The sequence below is a fragment of the Hyperolius riggenbachi genome, chromosome 7 (genome assembly GCF_040937935.1).
Source record: "Hyperolius riggenbachi isolate aHypRig1 chromosome 7, aHypRig1.pri, whole genome shotgun sequence".
Lineage (NCBI taxonomy): Eukaryota > Metazoa > Chordata > Amphibia > Anura > Hyperoliidae > Hyperolius > Hyperolius riggenbachi.
The window spans coordinates 164370159-164391159 of record NC_090652.1 but is presented as its reverse complement, the minus strand read 5'-3'; the positions used below and the strand labels follow the sequence as shown (position 1 = coordinate 164391159).

The window sequence follows — 21001 nt, the reverse complement described above, 5'->3', positions numbered from 1 at the left end:
TTTTTTCCCTTTAAAAAACCAGAACAATTTTCACCTGTCAGTGCTCCTTCCATTCATTCGCCTATAACCTGCGCCACCCAGCCTCCTCCTCCGGGGTGCCACTGTGGTTCCCAGGCAGTGAGAGAGCCTGGGGCCCCGCGGCCCCCCGGTTGTATGGGGGCATTGGGAAGCCTCCCCGTGGCGCTCCTGGATAGTGCTAATGTAGCATGAACTAATTCCCACAGGGCAACCGCTTTGCGGTATTGTTTTTGACCCTGCATAGTTTGGCATGCGAAAGCAAATGCATATTTGCATGAGCTATGCCTCATGATAAGCCAATTAGGCCAGATTTGTTAGGGTTAAACGTGGATACATAGTTACATAGTTATTTTGGTTGAAAAAAGACATACGTCCATCGAGTTCAACCAGTATAAAGTACAACACCAGCCTGCTCCCTCACATATCCCTGTTGATCCAGAGGAAGGCGAAAAAACCCTTACAAGGCATGGTCAAATTAGCCCCTAAAGGGAAAAATTCCTTCCCGACTCCAGATGGCAATCAGATAAAATCCCTGGATCAACATCATTAGGCATTACCTAGTAATTGTGATGCCCCCTTTAAATGCAGGTATAGAGTTTGCCATAACGACTTCCTGTGGCAATGCATTCCACATCTTAATCACTCTTACTGTAAAGAACCCTTTCCTAAATAAATGGCTAAAACGTTTTTCCTCCATGCGCAGATCATGTCCTCTAGTCCTTAGAGAAGGCCTAGGGACAAAAAGCTCATCCGCCAAGCTATTATATTGCCCTCTGATGTATTTATACATGTTAATTAGATCCCCTCTAAGGCATCTTTTCTCTAGACTAAATAAACCCAGTTTATCTAACCTTTCTTGATAAGTGAGACCCTCCATCCCACGTATCAATTTTGTTGCTCGTCTCTGCACCTGCTCTAAAACTGCAATATCTTTTTTGTAATGTGGTGCCCAGAACTGAATTCCATATTCCAGATGTGGCCTTACTAGAGAGTTAAACAGGGGCAATATTATGCTAGCATCTCGAGTTTTTATTTCCCTTTTAATGCATCCCAAAATTTTGTTAGCTTTAGCTGCAGCTGCTTGGCATTGAGTACGATTATTTAACTTGTTGTCAATGAGTACTCCTAAGTCCTTCTCCAAGTTTGCTGTCCCCAACTGTATCCTATTTATTTTGTATGGTGCTAGACCATTAGTACGTCCAAAATGCATGACTTTACATTTGTCAACATTGAATTTCATCTGCCATGTATGTGCCCATATAGCTATCCTATCCAGATCCTGTTGCAATATGACACTATCTTCCTGAGAATTGATGATTCTGCACAATTTTGTATCATCTGCAAAAACAGCAACATTGCTCACTACTGCATCTACTAGGTCATTAATAAATAAATTGAAGAGCACTGGACCCAGAACAGACCCCTGTGGGACCCCACTGCTAACAGTCTCCCATTTTGAGTACGATCCATTGAACACAACTCTTTGTTTTCTGTCCATTAGCCAGTTCCCTATCCATGAACACAGACTCTTCCCCAGTCCTTGCATCCTCAACTTTTGCACCAGACTTTTGTGAGGAACAGTGTCGAAGGCCTTTGCAAAGTCCAAGTATATCACATCTAGAGCATTCCCAATATCCATATTAGCATTCACTACCTCATAAAAGCGGAGCATGTTAGTCAAACAGGACCTGTCTTTAGTAAACCCATGTTGATGCTGAGAAATAAGATTATTTTCTACTATGAAGTCATGTATAGTATCTCTTAGTAACCCCTCAAATAGTTTGCTTACAACTGATGTTAAGCTTACAGGTCTATAATTTCCTGGATCTGATTTTTTGCCCTTCTTAAATAATGGGAAAACGTGGGCTGTACGCCAATCCACTGGGACTCTGCCAGTTGCAAAAGAGTCACAAAAGATAAGATAAAGGGGTTTATCTATAACTGAACTTAATTCCCTTAGGACCCGAGGATGCATGCCATCCGGGCCAGGTGCCTTGTCTATTTTTGATTTATTTAGTCTTACCTTCACTTCTTCCTGCGTTAAGTATTTATTATTACAGTTAGAAGATTGAGACTCTTCCGCCTCTGTAGTTTGCAACAGTGCTGTTTCTTTTGTGAAGACAGAAGCAAAGAAAGCATTTAATAACTCTGCCTTACCTTGGTCATCCACCATTGAGTTCCCACCCTCATCCTTAGGAGTCCTATACAGTCAACCTTTCTTTTTTTAGAGTTAATGTACTTGTAAAACTTTTTTGGGTTAGATTTGATATCCTTAGCGATTTGTTTTTCAGCTTCAATCTTTGCCTGCCTAATTTCTTTTTTACAATTTTTATTGTACTCCTTATAATTGCTTAGTGGTGTTTGAGCACGCATAAATTTTCTTGTTCCAAATAGTTACATAGTTATTTGGGTTGAAAAAAAGACATACGTCCATCGAGTTCAACCAGAGAACAGAGTACAACACCAGCCTGCTCCCTCACATATCCCAGTTGATCCAGAGGAAGGCGAAAAAACCCTTACAAGGCATGGTCCAATTAGCCCCAAAAGGGAAAAAATTACTTCCCGATTCCAGATGGCAATCAGATAAAATCCCTGGATCAACATCATTGGGCATTACCTAGTAATTGTAGCCATGGATGTCTGTCAACGCAAGGAAAGCTTCTAAGCCCCCTTTAAATGCAGGTATAGAATTTGCCTTAACTACTTCCTGTGGCAATGCATTACACATCTTAATCACTCTTACTGTAAAGAATTCTTTCCTAAATAAATGGCTAAAACGTATTTCCTCCATGTGCAGATCATGTCCTCTAGTCCTTTGAGAAGGCCTAGGGACAAAAAGCTCACAGTATATTTTTACCGAAGACAGTAAAGGACAATCTTCTTGAGCAGAAAAAATCTAGAAAGAGTACATGGCTTTTGGATTAGCACATGTGTATTTTATACTACAAAAATAAAACCGGTCTGTTTAAGGATTTTAGTTCTTGCTCAAAGACAGACTATAAGGGCAAATCAAGATAATGCATATATAAATATATAACACATATAAAGTGTTTCATTATGAAATATTGTTAAATAAAATATATTAAACATTTCAACTAATAGGATACCTAAGCAGCAAACAGTGTACTACCTTAGCACAAGTCCTCTTTGAATATCTGTCTTCATTTTGTCAGTCAAGTGTTCCACATTTGACTAAAAAAAAACAAACAAACAAAAAACAAAGATAAAAACCTGATTTTAAAATTTATAATAGAGCATGATTATCGTAAACAAGGAGGACAAACTGATGAAATTGGCCTTGGACTATGATGGACACATGAGTCTGTAAAGCAGTGTAAAATGTCAGCACTATATAAATACAAAATAAACAGAATGTACAAGTTACAGTGCAAGCATACAATTGCTACAGAATCAATTTAGCAATTTAATGTTATTAAAAATTAATAATGGGATGTTTCAAAAAATGTCCATTCTGTTCCAATCTGCTATAGCATTTTTAAATGTGTTCAAAAGATCAAATATTGCCTCTTTGCAATAGAGACAAATGTACATTGTGTGTTGTCATATATGAAGTAGTGCCACTGTAGTTAAGTGTCTAGCACTTTTCCATTACATAGCTGCTGTTGCATACACTACAGCACAAGCAATGTACAGTTGTTTTCGTTTCAACAATAGGACTTGAACTTATTTTTTGAAGAATCCTAATGAAACAACAGAGGGCATAACACTAAAGACATCCTCAAAGAATAAGATGTTACAACAATCCCTCCTGCTTCTGGAAGCAACTGGAACATCTGAAGAATTCTAGCGCACTTGGTCCAAAACAAACTCTGACAGGGCACTGTCTGCATAGAACTTGAATTCTCCCGCCATGCTTGTAAGAGTTTCCTGACACATCCACCATACTTATGCCCTAGGGGATCTTTGGAACGTCTCCATTGCCCAAGGAGTCGTACTGGAAGAATGAGCGCCACAGAACTGCCCAAATTCCTGTGGGCTGGGGAGGACAATGCGATTGTGCGGTGCATTCTATAGATCCGGCATGCCGGAATTTTAGCAGACTTGGTGTGGCCGCTGTACAGATGCAGGTCTGACTTTCTTGTTCTCGACCATGGTAAGAATTTTCGTCCGCCACGGTCGAGTTTAGGCCAGCATGGGAACGTAGCTTAACTCTTTGTTACTTTTCAACTTTGTCACCTGCGCTCTTCTCTTCCCTATCTAGGTTGGAAACAGAAAAAAAGGGAGAGCAAGGGCATCCATTAAGCTGAATCTCGAGTCTCATTGCACACTTAAGCCAGCTGAAGAAAAAATTAAGGCATCGTCTTCTAACTAGTAACAATCAGGTATAAATGAATGGAGATAATCCAAGCAAAAGAGAGAGAATTGACCTACATTTCTCTGAGTGCACACTGTCAGTAGCACTGGTCCAGATGTATTCACTCTCCCTGCAGCATCTAGTGCCAAATCTCTTCCTCTATCACAATTCACCCTCCCTGCAGCATCTATTGTCAAATCTCTTCCTCTATCACAATTAGTAGCATCCACACCTCTTAAAAAATGCATGTACAAAAAAGAAAATAGAAATCTTCACAAAAATATTTTGTATTGTTGAAAGAATATTTTCATAATCAGTCTTAAGCCGAATATTTTATCTCATGCTGTGGATTGGACTTTAGATCATACTCTGCTCGGCATTTTCTTACGTGTTTGAAGAATCGAAGTTGATCCTGTGGACGATTCTCAGCACTTTCTGTGACCAAATGTATGTGCTGTAATTTGACAATGCGGCTCAATAAAGGAATTATCTTCAGTCATGAGGCAAACTTGTCACTAGGATTATAGGATTAACCTAGTGACAGGCTTAATACCATGAGTGAGAGTTCCTGTGATAGCTACCTCTTCCACTGCAATAAGTGATAAAGATCTGTGCACTGGTCTGACAGGGCATCAGTTCCATGTCTCAGCAAGACATGCTGCACTGACTTCATATGAAGAGTCATAATGGAGTCAGCAGAGGCAATAGATATCTCATGTTCTTCAGTCTAAGTAACCACTGCAGTGACAGAAGTGTGTACCACAGCCTTTCCTATAACTGTATTTAACCCAAATACTAGTTTCACTGACGGGGTATTTAACATAGCTAAAATAATGCAATGACAAAAGCTATATGAGGCACTCAAGTGATAAAAAGGCTTAACATTTTTTTTAAAAAAATTGGTGGAAGTCACTAGGTAGTTACCTCTACAATGAAAAGACTACCCTGATTGGTAAAACCCCTGGCTACTTCCCTCACAAAAAAGGTTTCTAGGAGAGTGACAGATTAGGCCTGGTGAGAACTCACATCCAAATGGAGACGAATGAAAACGGTATCTACAAGCAGTGGAGCAGTTGCCATGGACAGTTGGACATGTGACCTTATTTTAGGAGTACAACTCCACCTAAATGTAACACTATGGCTTTTGGTTTTTATCACTGTGGCCTCAATTCACGGAGCATTATCAAACGTTTATCAAACACTTTATCAAACGTTTGATAATTTACCCCATGGGTAAAATCTCATTTTAAATTCACTAAGGTGTTATATATTTGTTGAACGTTTTATCGGTAAAACATTCGATAAATTTATAACACCTTAGTGAATTTAAAATGAGATTTTACCCATGAGGTAAATTATCAAACGTTTGATAAAGTGTTTGATAAACGTTTGATAATGCTCCGTGAATTGAGGCCACAGTCTTATACTCTGAGGTCTTTGAGAAAACTGGAGATTTTACATTAAAATAAAAATGCTTTACTGTTCACTCAACTATAGCTTTAAAACTTATTTAGTCCCACCCTATCTGTTCTCACCTTAAGATCATGGATGTTAAATTTGTCCTCATAAATATATGCAGCATCAGCACCAACTGCTATTCCTGTTGTTGTAGCTAGGTAGCCACAATATCCACCCATGGTTTCTACAATGAACACACGTCGCTTTGTTCCAGAAGCAGACTGTTTGATTCGGTCACAGCTCTATTAAAATGAAAAAGAAATGCAAATGTTATTATGTTTATATATTTCTTAAAAATTAGAAACACTGCAACAGGAACAATCTGTGAAATATAAGTTTTAATTTACCATGTTTAAAATTAAATAGGCATATAAAAATAACAGACGACAAAGCATAGCAGAATAGAAACATGTGGGGGGGACACAGTCAGGAGCTGCAAGGCCGATTCCTGGAAAATGTTGTGCTGAACTCAAACAGGAACTGGCCTGCAGTGTATGGGCAGCCAACAGATCTCTCTCCGATCAGAGAGAGAGCTGTCTCTTGGTAGAATCTGGAACCTTAAAGAGAACCCGAGGTGGGTTCGAAGAATCCTAATAGCAATATAATCAGCGGGGAGGGAAGAGACGCGGGCGAGGACCGGAGCTATGGAGGAGGAGGGGGAGCGGCGGAGATTGATAGGCAATCGTAAACAGTCGGCTGGTGACACGCTGCGTGTCGACAGCGCGGCTGTGATTTATGGGGGGCAGAGCAGAGTGCAGGGGGGCCCTGGAGAGAAGATATATAGCAACAGAGGCTGGTGATTATATGCACAGCCAGTCTCTGTCTGCTATTAGGATTCTTAGAACCCACCTCGGGTTCGCTTTAAAGGAATCATTAAGTCATTGATTCATGCAAAGGAAACCATCTGAAGAATACAAAGGCTTCCATGTCTATTTCCTCCTAAAATATAAACTGTCTGGTTGTAGTGCTGATCTTTTGGATTTGGTGGTGTCCGAGTTACACACCTACAACAATGTGCATACTCATTTTGGTCATCAATGGTTTGGGAAGTGTCATTTATTGAGGATCAGCTCTGCAGACCGTTTAAAACTATTTTTACAAGCAAGTCAGCAAAGTGTCCGTATTTCTTAAAGAGAATCTAAAGTAAGAGAGATATGGAGGCTGACATTTCTTTCCTTTTATACAATGCAAATTGCCTGGCTGTCCTGCTGATCCTCTGACTATTTCTTATAGCTATAGACCCTGAACAAGCATGCAGATCAGATTTTCTGACCCAATAAGCTGCATGCTTGTTTCAGGTGAGCGATTCAGATGCTACTGCAGCCAAATGAAATCAGCAGGACTTTCAGGCAATTGGTATTAGTTAAAATGTAATAAATAATGAAGCCTCCATATGCTTCTCATTTCAGGTTCCCTTTAAAGGGATTTTAGCAGCAAATATCAAACAAAGTTTAAAATCAGTGGCAGACACAATGCTCACCCAAAGAATCTTAATGACAATATGCAGCAGTGCCCTGGATTATTTCATCTTCATTTTCCTGCATCTTCTCCTGGTTTAAAATAGATGTAGGAGCTGTCATGTTCTAGGAGGTAGCGGAAAATTAACCCCCTCTCCCCTTCTCAATGCCCTTACGGCCTGAGCCCACTGTCGCAGTTATGTCCGCTTTTCAGTTACACATCAATGTTAGAAATGCTGAAAAGCGGATACAACTGCGTTAGTGGGCTCAGGCCCTTAAGTCAGCATCAGGGTGTGAAGTTAAAGCGCACCTGAAGCAGGTACAGAAAAAAAGTTTCACTTACCTGGGGCTACTGCCAGCCCCCTGCAGCCGCCCTGTGCCAGCACCAGTCTTTATCCGCCACCACGGCGCAGCTTCCATCTGTAGAGTCGCTGTCCACTGCGTGACCAGGGCTGCTCGCGCTCCCATTACCAGGAGCGTCCTGCACAGACGCAGTAGAGATTGTCTCGTACCAGGAGCGTGAACGAGGATGTGTGCAGGCAGGGCCGCAGTGGTTGTTGACTTGTAACTGAAACAACTGCGCCGTGGCGGGGGTTCGGAGGATCGTTGAGGACTGGCATGGGCGCAGGGCGCGTGCAGGGGGCTGGCAGAAACCCCAGGTAAGTGAAACTTTTTTTTTTAACCATCTTCAGGTCCGCCTTAAGGTGGCCACACACGATACAATAAAATGATCCGATTTTACAGTAATTCGATAAAAACGATCGTATTTCCCGAAAAAATCGGAAGCTTTTTTTTCATTCGACTGAAAAATCCGATCGGATTTCCCGTTTTCTTCGATTTTTATCGATCCGGACTGCCAGATATTTTTCTTCAATCTTTCTAAAGATTGTATGGTGTGTGTTGGATTGTCAATTTATTAATATACACACCCTAGCAATTTTGTTAGAGTTTCCGTAGGTGTGTGGTACATTGGTCATATTTTTTAAATGTTACAATCAGTCAGAAAAATGTATTGCAATTCTTAAATTGAACAGATATTTAAAAAATTGTATGGTGTGTGGCCACCTTTACCCATGTGTGATTTCTCTGTTTGAAGAAGAGTGTCTTGTGCCCCTATATATAGACAGAATCTAGATAATATCCAATACAGTATGCCTCCTCTCTGAGGTATTGATAATATCTGATGTACTCTGACATTACAGAAGGGCAGACTGGGATTCGCTTAGCAGCTAATGTTAGATTATTCTTTTATAATTGATACAGTGCTTTTTATTTGTAGAATGAATGTTTCGCCCCTTAGGATTTCCATTGGCCATGATTTTCAAGTTTTCCACAAAGAGAGAGCATTGAAAATTATTTTTGTTAGTATATCTAGAGTTTAAGATATCAAACATAAAGGCTGTCGGTATTTACCTCCATGGCAGCATTGACAGCTGTGTCTGATCCAATACTAAAGTCAGTCCCAGGTACATTGTTGCTGATGGTTGCAGGAATAACACACATGACGATACAAAGTTCCTCATATTGTTCTCGGGCCTCAACAAGCTGCAACACTCCTTCAAAAGCCTGCCAAACAAATGAGATATTAAAGCGGAATATAACCCTGCATTTCAACTTTGCTCTAAAACATTATTTACAGTATATTATATGCAACCAGCATTTTTTTTTTTACTAGACCAGCATTGGAAGGGTTACACAGGGCTCTAAAGTCCCTAGAGATTTCTGCAGAGGAATCCGAACTTGAGTTAGATACTTTTTGTTTACAAATATGTGTTTATTATGACTCATCTCTCTCACTGAGAAGGAGCTTGGAGGACAGCCAAAGAGATGTATCTATTGATAAACAGTTACACACTAACTAAATAGAATGTAACTATCTGAATGTCTGTAGGGAACTTAAAACCTCTGTGTTTAACCCTTCCAATGCTGGTCTAGTAAAAAAAAATGCCTTTTGCATATAATATGCTGTAAATAATGTTTTAGAGCAAAGTTGAAATGCAGGGTTATATTCCGCTTTAAGGAGGTATTACTTCATAAAATATATTAGGATTATGCAGTAAATCATAAGTCTCTGGCAAAGGCTGTGTACAGAGCTTTCTGTTTTATTGTTTTGGCATAATTTGGCCTTGAGATGACCCAGCTTTGCTTTTAAGTTTATATTTGCATAAAACTGAATTTAAATTGCTATAAATAAAGCTAAAAATTTAGAATTTTGTCAAAACATTACAAAAAATTAATTCAGTGCATGCAGTTATAGTTGTTTTTATAGACTTTCACTGAACAGTCAAACTGTGGGTAAGGCATCGATTATAGCTAGCTGAGGTTGTAAACCGAGGTTGCACCATACTATTGAAATACATTAGCCAAGTGCTTTTCAAAGCGCAAGTGTTTTTAAAAACGCTCAGAACTGCATCAACCCTAAGAGACAAATCTGAATAGAGGGAACGGTAGCAAGTCTTAAAGTTTAAGATTTGTCTGTATGGGAGCAAAACATGAAAAAAACCTGCCATGCTGCATCTGAGACAGTCAAAGCTTTAAACACAGATATTAAACCTCCTGAGCGGTATGGACGAGCTCAGCTCGTCCATTACCGCCGCAGGTGATCGCATGGCCCAGGGAGATTTAAAAAAACAAAACAAAAAAACTTTGTACATCATGTAGCACTTAGCTAGCTACATGTGGTGTCTGACCAGACCAGAGAGGAGAAGAAGACAGCAGAGACCGGCGGAGCAGGTAATGTATTGCAGCTGTATTGCGTCGGTCGTCGGGCACTCGAACGCCGCTAGCGACGTGCTCCCTACCCGCGGGCGACTGACGTTGCTTTCCCACACGGAGCGATAGACGGGACCGATCTATTTCGGGACGAAATAGATCGAAATTTAGTGTTAACGATATGACAGCAGATTCGATCCCAGTGATCGAATCTGCTGTCGATCGGCAGCGAATCGGCCTAGTGTATGGCCAGCTTAAGTCTTCACTTCCTCTTTCGGTTCATTTTACAGCTGAATTGTCAGCTTTGCTGTATCAGAAGAGAATGGTAATGTATAGTAAGAGTAGTATCAATATTTATTTTAGATCTGTTCTAGTAATCAGCTGCAGAGCTCCTCAGATTTTATCCTATGTGATTTTTGAACTGCAGGAGAGTCTCCTATTTACCCCACCATTACAGTACCCATGATGGGTATACCTGTCTTGTCCATGTGCAGCAACCACAGTCTATGATTGTTTAAAGGAGTCATCACGGAAATTGTAATAAAATAAGTGCTACTTACCGGGGGCTTCCTCCAGCCCCAAGCTCTCAGCACGTGGCGGTGAATGACAGGGCCGCTCGTGCAGGCGCAGTACAGGCTGACCTGGAGGTCGCCCTGACATCACTGGGGACCGGGACGGAGCTGCAGCGAACTGCTGCGGGGAGGGACATGCTGGGAGCTTGGGGCTGGAGGAAGCCCCCGGTAAGTAGCCCTTATTTTATTACAATTTCCCTGATGACTCCTTTAAAGGTGTGCACAGGTATGCATGCACATACATGTATTCAGTTCTGTGCATGCGCTGCCATATATCCCCATACATAAGGATGTGTAAGTGTAAGCGAATGTATATAAGCCTCTTATTTCAAGGTGGCCAGTGATGTACTTTCTTAAGAGAAACCTTGTTTGACCCTAGCTTTAAATCAGTTACCTATGTCTGTTACCAAACAACAGACCATGCCTAGTCTCCCATCCTTGCTATTGTGCTCTACCTGTACCTGATCATTCTAATGTTACATTATCTATATATATAAAATCGTATGTATGTATGTATGTGCCGCGATCACACGAAAATGCCTTGACCAATTTGAATGAAAACTTGGTATACAGATCCCTTACTACCTGGGATGATATGTTCTGGGGGTCTCGCTCCCCCCTGCTTACCTGGGCGGAGCTACTAACAGCTAATCAGATTTCACCCATGCATGTCAATGGGAAAAATGTAAAAGGCTGCCATTCTCACAGTGATCAAGCCAAAAGTCCCCACACTTGGCACAGTTGGTCACTTGGTGACCGAAGTTACAAATCCAGGAAAAGTGGGCAGAGCATAAAACAGCCAATCAAATTCCAGCCATTCATTTTTAATGGGAAAATCTAAACTGTAGCCATTCTTACACTGTTAAACGCAGGGTTTTCAAACTTACCACTGTTGGCCACTGTGTGACTGGGATTAATATTTAGGAAAGTGGGTGGAGCCTACAACAGCCAATCAAAATTCATCTATTAATTTTCAAGAGGAATATTTAAACTGCTGCCATTCTTACACTGTTAATGGCAGAGACTTCAAACTTGCTACAGTCGGTCATTGGGTGACTGGGGTTCAAATTCACTAAAGGGGGCCACAAACAGCCAATCAGATTTCTTTTGGTGGATAAACTTCCATTCACACATTTTTGATGCCAGCAACCCAAAAGCTCACAAACAGTCTTTGAGTGACTGTGTGTCCAGGTTGCAAAAAGTGGGCGGAGCCAAAAACAAATTTCTGTGAAAATATAAACTGCAGCCATTCTTACACGGTTAACACGGTTAATGGCAGGGTTCTCAAACTTTGCACAGTTAGTCACTGGGTGACTAAGATTCAGGGAAGTGGGTGGAGCCAATCAAAATTCACCTATTGATTTTCAAGGGGAATATTTAATTTGCTGCCATTTTTACATGGTTAATAGCAAATCCTCAAACCTAATACAGTCGGTCACTGGGTGACTGGGGTTTAAATTCTGGAGCCACAAACAGCCAATTAGATTTGTTTTATTTCTATGGGAATATACAAATGATTGATACCAAGGACCCCAAAGCTCATAAACTTGGTCATTGAGTGACTGTATGTCAAGGTAAAAAAAAAAAAGTGGGCGGAGCCAAAAATAATTTTGTTACATGGAAAAAAATAAACTGCAGCCATTCTTACACTGTTAAGGTCCGGGTTCTCAAACTTGACTCAGTTGGCCACTGAGTGACGGGGATTAACCTCTTGACGACCAGCTAACGCCGATTGGCGTAAACTGGTCGTCTGCGGGTTACCATGGAAACGGCCGCTCGATCGAGCGGCCTTTCCATGTCAGGCAAAGGCCTCAAACCTGGTACAGTCTGTCATTGGGTAACTAGGGTTCACATTTTGAAAAGGGGGCGGGGCCACAAACAGCTAATAAGATTTGTTTAATTTCAGTGAAAGCTCACAAACTTGGTCAGTGAGTGATTGTATGTCAAGGTTCAAAAAAGTGGGCGGAGCCAACTACATACAGCTGGTCACTGGGTGAATGGGATTAATATTCAGGAAAGTGGGTGGAGTTTACCACAGCCACTCAAAGTTCACTTATTGATTTTCAAGGGTAATATTTATATTGCTGCCATTCTTACACTGACAGAGGCCTCAAATCTGGGACAATCGGTCATTGGGTGATTGGGATTCAAATTCTGAAAAGGGGACGGGGTCACAGATTTTTTTAAATTTCAGTGGTAAAATGCAAATTATTTATGCCAAGGACCCCAAAGCTCAAACTTGGTTATTGAGTGACTGTATATCAAGGTTAGAAACAGAGGGTGGAGCCAAAAACAACTAACTTTTTACATGAGAAAATATAAACTGCAGCCAATGCTACACTGTTAATGGCAGGGTTTTTAAACTTGACACAGATGGCCACTGTGTGACTGGGATTAATATTTAGAAAAGTGGGGGGAGCCTACAACAGCCAATTAAAATTCACCTATTGATTTCCAAGGGGAATATTTAAACTGCTGCCATTCTTACGCGGTTATTGGCAGAGGCCTCAAACCTGCTACAGTCGGTCATTAAGTGACTGGGGTTCAAATTCACTCAAGTGGGCTGAGCCACAAACAGCCAATCAGATTTCTTTATTTGATAAACTGCTTCCATTCACACAATTTTGATGCCAGGAACCTGAAAGTTTATAAACTTGGTCATTGAGTGACTGCGTGTCAAGGTTACAAAAAGTGGGCATAGACAAATACAAATTTCACTAGAAAAATGTAAACTACAGCCATTCTTACACTGTTAATGGCAGGGTTCTCAAACTATGCAGTTAGTCACTGGGTGAATGGGATTAATATTCAGAAAAAAGTGGGTGAGGCCTACAACAGATAAACAAAATGTACCTATTCATTTTCAAGGGGAATATTTAAACTGCTGCCATTCTTACACGGTTAACGGCACAGGCTTCCAACTTGCTACAGTCGGTCATTGGGTGACCGGGATTCAAATTCAGAAATGGAGGTGGAGCTGCAAACAGTCAGTCAGATTTGGTTCATTTCAATGAGAAAATACAAATTATTGATGCCAAAGACCCAATAGCTAAAAAACTTGGTAAATGAGTATTTGTGTGTTAGGGTTAGAAAGAGGGGGCAGAGCCAACACCAGCCAAATACATACCCGGGCAATACCGGGTCATCAGCTAGTAGGTATATAAATAGAAGCATGCTTTAAATTTACAGAGCAGATTCACAATATAAGGTTTTTTACATAAAAGACAGCTTGCCAAGTTGTGTGAACTCCCTTTCAATTTAAAGGGAATACATTTACTCATGTTAACCAAATATGCTTTGGACTCTTGAACTTACCTCAAATCCACCAATAACCAAAAGAGCATGAAGGCTGTATTTTCTAATGTTTTCCACAATTGCAGGTAAACAAGTCTTTGGAATTGTCCTTAAAAGTCAAACAGAAAAACATATCATCACCAGCACTTCTTTAAAGAGGCAACACATCAAGTTGCACCTGTACTGTGGAAAACAATTCACATAAGGTAGACTTTGTGCTCAATATTGAAATGTCCCAAACATACAATGAAATTTACCGGACTTGCGTCACTAACTTCTCTCTCTCTCTCTCTCCTCAATGTTAAGCTCAAATGCCTACTCAACACTCCCCAATCAGTCAAGCTATGGAATAGCTACCCACGCCTAAACAGTCACACACAAATTCCTTTCTGCCCTCTTCTTGCTCCATGGAATGATTGTCTTTTGTCAGAGTCAATGCCATTATAAACATGCATAAACCGATAGGAGAGGTTATGATGTGCATTTTACACTTGGCTATTTATGTCATGTTTTGGGTGCATTTTGTGTGATGGGTCCTGGTTTGTGGGACCCTTCATATAAGTGGCCTATTATTTTTAGTTCAAAATCTCTCACTTTTGAAACCAACAAATATAACAAAATCATTGTATTAATCAAATGTCACGTTAGTAAGATTGAGTCTATTGGTTGTGGGAGAGAAGCACACTGTTACAGAAGAAGGGTTATCACTGTAGCGTGAAGTGTGCACTGATACATGATACACCATAGCAGGAGCATACAACATAAAGCTAGGCAATAGATGCTGCTGCATGAAATAAACATGTGGATGAACTTTTGAGTGTTAACAAGTAAGCAGCTGGTGTAGAATATAAGCATATTACATTCACAGATTAAAGAGAACCCGAGGTGGGTTTGAAGAATATTATCTGCATACAGAGGCTGGATCTGCCTATACAGCCCAGCCTCTGTTGCTATCCCAAACCCCCCTAAGGTCCCCCTGCACTCTGCAATCCCTCATAAATCACAGCCACGCTGCTGACAAACAGCTTGTCAGAGCTGGCTGTGTTTATCTCTATAGTGTCAGTCTGCTGCTCTCCCCGCCTCCTGCAGAACTACAGTCCCCGCCTGCATCCCTTCCCTCCCTGCTGATTGGAGGGAAGGGACGGGGGCAGGGACCGGAGCTATGCAGGAGGCGGGGGAGCAGCTGAGACTGACACTACAGATGTAAACACAGCCTCACAGCATGGCTGTGATTTATGAGGGATTGCAGAGTGCAGGAGGACCTTAGTGGAGTTTGGGATAGCAACAGAGGCTGGGCTGTATAGGCAGATCCAGCCTCTGTATGCAGATAAAATTCTTTAAACACACCTCGGGTTCTCTTTAAGGGCCAGTGCATACCAAAAACCTCTAGCAGGTCTGCAAAACGCTAGAGGTTTTTGAAGGAGTTTTTTAGAACGAGTCTAGAGAGATTTTCTAAACATGCCTAGCGTTTTTTTGGAGCGTTTTTGTGTAGCAGATGTCATTTTGTTACAGTAAAGCTGTTACTGAACAGTACGCTTGGAAAACCGCTAGGATCTAGCGTTTCAAGAGTGGTTTTCCACTTTCCTATACTTAACATTGAGGCAGAAACGCCTCAGAAATCTAAAAAATGCTGCAGGACAGGAGTTTGTGTTTAGGGGAAAAACAAACTGCTCTGGTGTGCACCATTCCATATCATTAGCCAAGCGTTTTTCCCCCTGCAAGCGTTTTAAAAAAAATGCTTTAGAACCGCTCTGGTGTGCACCAGTCCGAACAGCTGGTGTCAAAAACTACAATATTTTTTCAGTATGGTTTCCTTCAAGCAGATAATAACAGAGGTTGTAGGTGACTTTACATTACATAGTTTGAAAAACCACAACAACAAAAAAAGCACATTTGCTTTTTATAATTCAGTTATTGTGCTTCAGCGGAATCTCAATTAATATAACTCCAATGTAAAGAATCTCAGAGAAAGCGATTTTGGTTCTTGAATTATTACCATACTGTAATATCAATGCAGTGATTTTGTTAATACTATTATAATGTACAGCATTTCTCAAAACAATTATCCCCGTTCTAACAGTGCTACCCTAAAGTACATCGATATCAACACAGCGATTCTTGTTCTGGCAGTAGCACAAAAGTTTCTGCACCCTTTTAGCCAAACAAATTATGTAGGTAGAAAAGAACAAAGGTTTGCAAAAGTAATACCTTTTAAAAGCAAACTGATAGAGTTAAATCATGCAAGCTTTCAGTGATCTGGTTCTAGCAGAGCTAACCTAAGATACAGCTTCACCAACACAGCGATTCTGGCAGTGCTACCCTAAGGTACAGCTTCATCAACACAGTGATTCTGGTTCTGGCAGTGCTACCCTCCGGCAGAACATCATCAATATCATATAGACAGAATAAAAAAGCGTAGTGTGGTTCACCCCTGATAAATCAAGACACAGCACTTGCACACCAAACAATACAATGGGGCTTTTTTTGAACCAATGTTCTTAAAATGTATTCTTTCTTTACAGTCTCTTCAAATCGCGGACAAAATTCATGGGTACACAGACCGAAATTCCACTTTACATACAAAGACTGCTTGACACGTGTTTCGCGGCTATCAGCCACTTCCTCAGAGGCACGTCGTATACAAACATCTGTTAAAAAACATAAGCCAAAGTACATACCATTAGAGACCCATGCGCAGGTCAGGATAAAAAGCCACTCCAGAAAAAACTAAAGGGATGGGGTCAATTGTACATACTTATCTTATCCGTAAGTTTGTGATAGGTGTCACAGCGATCTGAAACAATGCAGACCAACAAAAACAATAAGCTAAAATCAAGGCAGCCCCGTATAGAAAAGCTAAAAAAAAAGGCTCCTTTATAAGAAATAACACATTGAGAACCAACACCATGAAAAAACATCTATGCCCCAAGCCCCTATAGGTGACAGACACTCACTGGTGTCATAATTAATTCAATGCATACCACCATTTGTATAGACAGTGACAATGTGCACTTTGGTGTATGTACACTTTATACCCATCTATACAAATGGTGGTATGCCTTGCATTAATTTTGACACCAGTGAGTGTCTGTCACCTATAGGGGCTTGGGGCATAGATGTTTTTTCATGGTGTTGGTTCTCAATGTGGTATTTCTTATAAAGGAGCCTTTTTTAGCTTTTCTATACGGGGCTGCCTTGATTTTAGCTTATAGTTTTTGTTGGTCTGCATTGTTTCAGATCGCAGTGACATCTATCGCAAACTTAGGGGTAAGATAAGTATGTATCACAGTACAAACAAGGCAGCCCCGTGCACAGCTTCTCAATTCACATTTATTTCCTCAGCGAGCATAAATATATATTGTCCGGGTTAACAGCAAGGCATATGTAATGTGGATGGATCTGACCTGTTCCAAGATCTTGTCCAGGATGGATGCGGGGGTGTGACCAGGGGGTGAAGGCTGCCTTGTTTGTACTGTGATTTAAACTGTGTTCCTATTGGCCCGACTGCACGCTCCCTCCACCCACGCAGAGCAAAGCCAAGTGGATTAGGACGGGTTATTAAAAGGTGCAGCAGACCCAATCGCCCCCCACCTACTGAGTGCCAGGCACAAAAAGCTCCTTTAGTGTACTAAGATCAGTACAGTGGCTTGCAAAAATATTCGGCCCCCCTGAAGTTTTCCACATTTTGTCACATTACTGCCACAAACATGAATCAATGTTATTGGAATTCCATGTGAAAGACCAATACAAAGTGGTGTACACATGAGAAGTGGAAAGAAAATCATACATCATTCCAAACATTTTCTACAAATAAATAGCTGCAAAGTGGGGTGTGCGTAATTATTCGGCCCCCTGAGTCAATACTTTGTAGAACCACCTTTTGCTGTAATTACAGCTGCCAGTCTTTTAGGGTAGGTCTCTACCAGCTTTGCACATCTAGAGACTGAAATCCTTGCCCATTCTTCTTTGCAAAATAGCTCCAGCTCAGTCAGATTAGATGGACAGCGTTTGTGAACAGAAGTTTTCAGATCTTGCCACAGATTCTCGATTGTATTTAGATCTGGACTTTGACTGGGCCATTCGAACACATGAATATGTTTTGTTTTAAACCATTCCATTGTTGCCCTGGATTTATGTTTAGGGTCGTTGTCTTGCTGGAAGGTGAACCTCTGCCCCAGTCTAAAGTCTTTTGCAGACTCCAAGAGGTTTTCTTACAAGATTGCCCTGTATATGGCTCCATCCATCTTCCTATCAACTCTGACCAGCTTCCCTGTCCCTGCTGAAGAGAAGCACCCCCAGGGCATGATGCTGCCACCACCATATTTGACAGTGGGGATGGTGTGTTCAGAGAGATGTGCAGTGTTCATTTTCCGTCACACAGTGTTTTGCATTTTGGTCAAAACGTTCCATTTTGGTCTCATCTGACCAGAGCACCTTCTTCAACATGTCTGCTGTGTCCCCCACATGGCTTGTGGCAAACTGCAAACGGGACTTCTTATGCTTTTCTGTTAACAATGGCTTTCTTCTTGCCACTCTTCCATAAAGGCCAACTTTGTGCAGTGCACGACTAATAGTTGTCCTATGGACAGATTCCCCCACCTGAGCTGTAGATCTCTGTAGCTCGTCCTGAGTCACCATGGGCCTCTTGACTGCATTTCTGATCAGCGCTCTTTGTTCGGCCTGTAAATTTAAGTGGACGGCCTTGTCTTGGTAGGTTTACAGTTGTGCCATACCCCTTCCATTTCTGAATGATCGCTTAACAGTGCTCCGTGGGATGTTCAAGGCTTTGGAAACCTTTTTGTAGCCTAAGCCTGCTTTAAATTTCTCAATAACTTTATCCCTGACCTGTCTGGTGTGTTCTTTGGACTTCATGGTGTTCTTGCTCCCAATATTCTCTTAGACAACCTCTGAGGCCGTCACAGAGCAGCTGTATTTGTACTGATTACACACAGGTGCACTCTATTTAGTCATTAGCACTCATCAGGCAATGTCTATGGGCAACTGACTGCACTCAGACCAAAAGGGGCCGAATAATTAAGCACACCCCACTTTGCAGTTATTTATTTCTAAAAAATGTTTGGAATCATGTATGATTTTCATTCCACTTCTCACCTACACATCACTTTGTATTAATCTTTCATGTGGAATTCCAATAAAATTGATTCAGGTTTGTGGCAGTTGTGACAAAATGTGGAAAATGTCAAGGGGGCCGAAAACTTTTTATAAGCCACTGTATGTATAATTGACCCCATCCCTTTAGTTTTTTTCTGGAGTGGCTTTTTATCCTGACCTGCGCATGGGTCTCTAATGGTATGTACTTCGGCTTATATGTTTTTTAACAGATGTTTGTATACGATGTGCCTCTGAGGAAGCGGCTGATAGCCGCGAAACACGTGTCAGGCAGTCTTTGTATGTGAAGTGAAATTTCGGTCTGTGTACCCGTGAATTTTGTCCGCTATTTGAAGAGACTAAAGAAAGAATTATTATTATAAGAACATCATCAATACAGTGATTCTGGTCCTGGCTATACTATACTAAAGTACAGCATTCACCAATACAACAATTCTGATAATACTACCTTGGTCCAGGCTTTGTTAGACTAACAGAATTTGTATATGTGCATTAATCAGATTATTTGTCTGCAATTCCCGGGTTTTGAGATTTTTCATATAATAAAACGTAAATATCATAGGAACAAAGAATCTTCTCAACTCACCTTTTTGTCCCCAGCATTGAACCACCACGTCCTAACCATCCAGCAACATCATGCCAGCTAACCTCCTTAATCTAAAATTTAAAAAAAAAAAATGGTAGTAACTGTTCCTATAACCATAGTGCTATAACATCATAAATCTGCCTGGACTGTGATGTCTATTAGTAGATACACTATTAAATGATAAATACATTTTTCACCCTACATGCACAATTCTCCAAACATAATTCATTCTATTTATAAAGGGGGAATGGTGGCAGTTGACTTGAAGGATCGCTCCAGCGGAAAAAAAAGCAGTTCAAATCTGACAGAACCGACAGGTTTTGGACTAGCCTATCCTCTAATGGGGGATTCTCAGGGTTTTCTTTGTTTTCAAAAACCTTTCCTGAATGGCAGTCTAACTGCCAAAATAGTAAGATGCCAGCCTCCCTACTCACGTGCACACTATTTTGGCAGTTAGACTTAGCAACTGCCATTCAGAAAATGCTGAGAAGATTCAGAAAATCCCCCATGAGGAGATGGACCAGTCCAAAACCTGTCGGTTCTGTCAGATTTAAACTGATCATTTTTTTTTTTTGCGATAGTGGCCCTTTAAAGAGAACCTGAACTGAAAATTAAAAGTCAAAATAAAACATACACACGTCATACTTACCTCCTGTGTAGTCTACTCATCAACCCCTTTCTCTTCTCCTGCATCCTGTTTGTTCCCTGTGATCAATGGAATTCTCCGTCCTCCATTTTGAAAATGGCCATTACCCCCATAGCAGCTTCCTGGTCAGCAATTCTCCAAACATAATTCATTCTATTTATAAAGGGGGAATGGTGGCAGTTGACTTGAAGGATCGCTCCAGCGGAAAAAAAAGCAGTTCAAATCTGACAGAACCGACAGGTTTTGGACTAGCCTATCCTCTAATGGGGGATTCTCAGGGTTTTCTTTGTTTTCAAAAACCTTTCCTGAATGGCAGTCTAACTGCCAAAATAGTAAGATGCCAGCCTCCCTACTCACGTGCACACTATTTTGGCAGTTAGACTTTGCAACTGCCATTCAGAAAATGCTAAGAAGATTCAGAAAAACCCCCATGAGGAGATGGACCAGTCCAAAACCTGTCGGTTCTGTCAGATTTAAACTGATCATTTTTTTTTTTTTTTTGCGATAGTGGCCCTTTAAAGAGAACCTGAACTGAAAATTAAAAGTCAAAATAAAACATACACACGTCATACTTACCTCCTGTGTAGTCTACTCATCAACCCCTTTCTCTTCTCCTGCATCCTGTTTGTTCCCTGTGATCAATGGAATTCTCCGTCCTCCATTTTGAAAATGGCCATTACCCCCATAGCAGCTTCCTGGTCAGCAATTCTCCAAACATAATTCATTCTATTTATAAAGGGGGAATGGTGGCAGTTGACTTGAAGGATCGCTCCAGCGGAAAAAAAAGCAGTTCAAATCTGACAGAACCGACAG

General features: G+C 41.0%; 1 protein-coding gene across 2 annotated transcripts in view; it reads right to left on the bottom strand.

Moving 5' to 3' along the window:
* Positions 1-21001, bottom strand: part of PFKL (phosphofructokinase, liver type) — a 184693-nt gene that overhangs the window by 37297 nt on the left and 126395 nt on the right. For both annotated transcript variants that reach the window (XM_068244841.1, XM_068244842.1), the window contains exons 14-18: positions 19543-19613; positions 13848-13935; positions 8662-8814; positions 5869-6033; positions 3149-3210 (exon numbers count right to left, since the gene is read on the bottom strand). In XM_068244841.1, coding sequence (XP_068100942.1) covers positions 3149-3210; positions 5869-6033; positions 8662-8814; positions 13848-13935; positions 19543-19613 — 539 coding nt within the window. The remainder of the gene's footprint in view (positions 1-3148; positions 3211-5868; positions 6034-8661; positions 8815-13847; positions 13936-19542; positions 19614-21001) is intronic.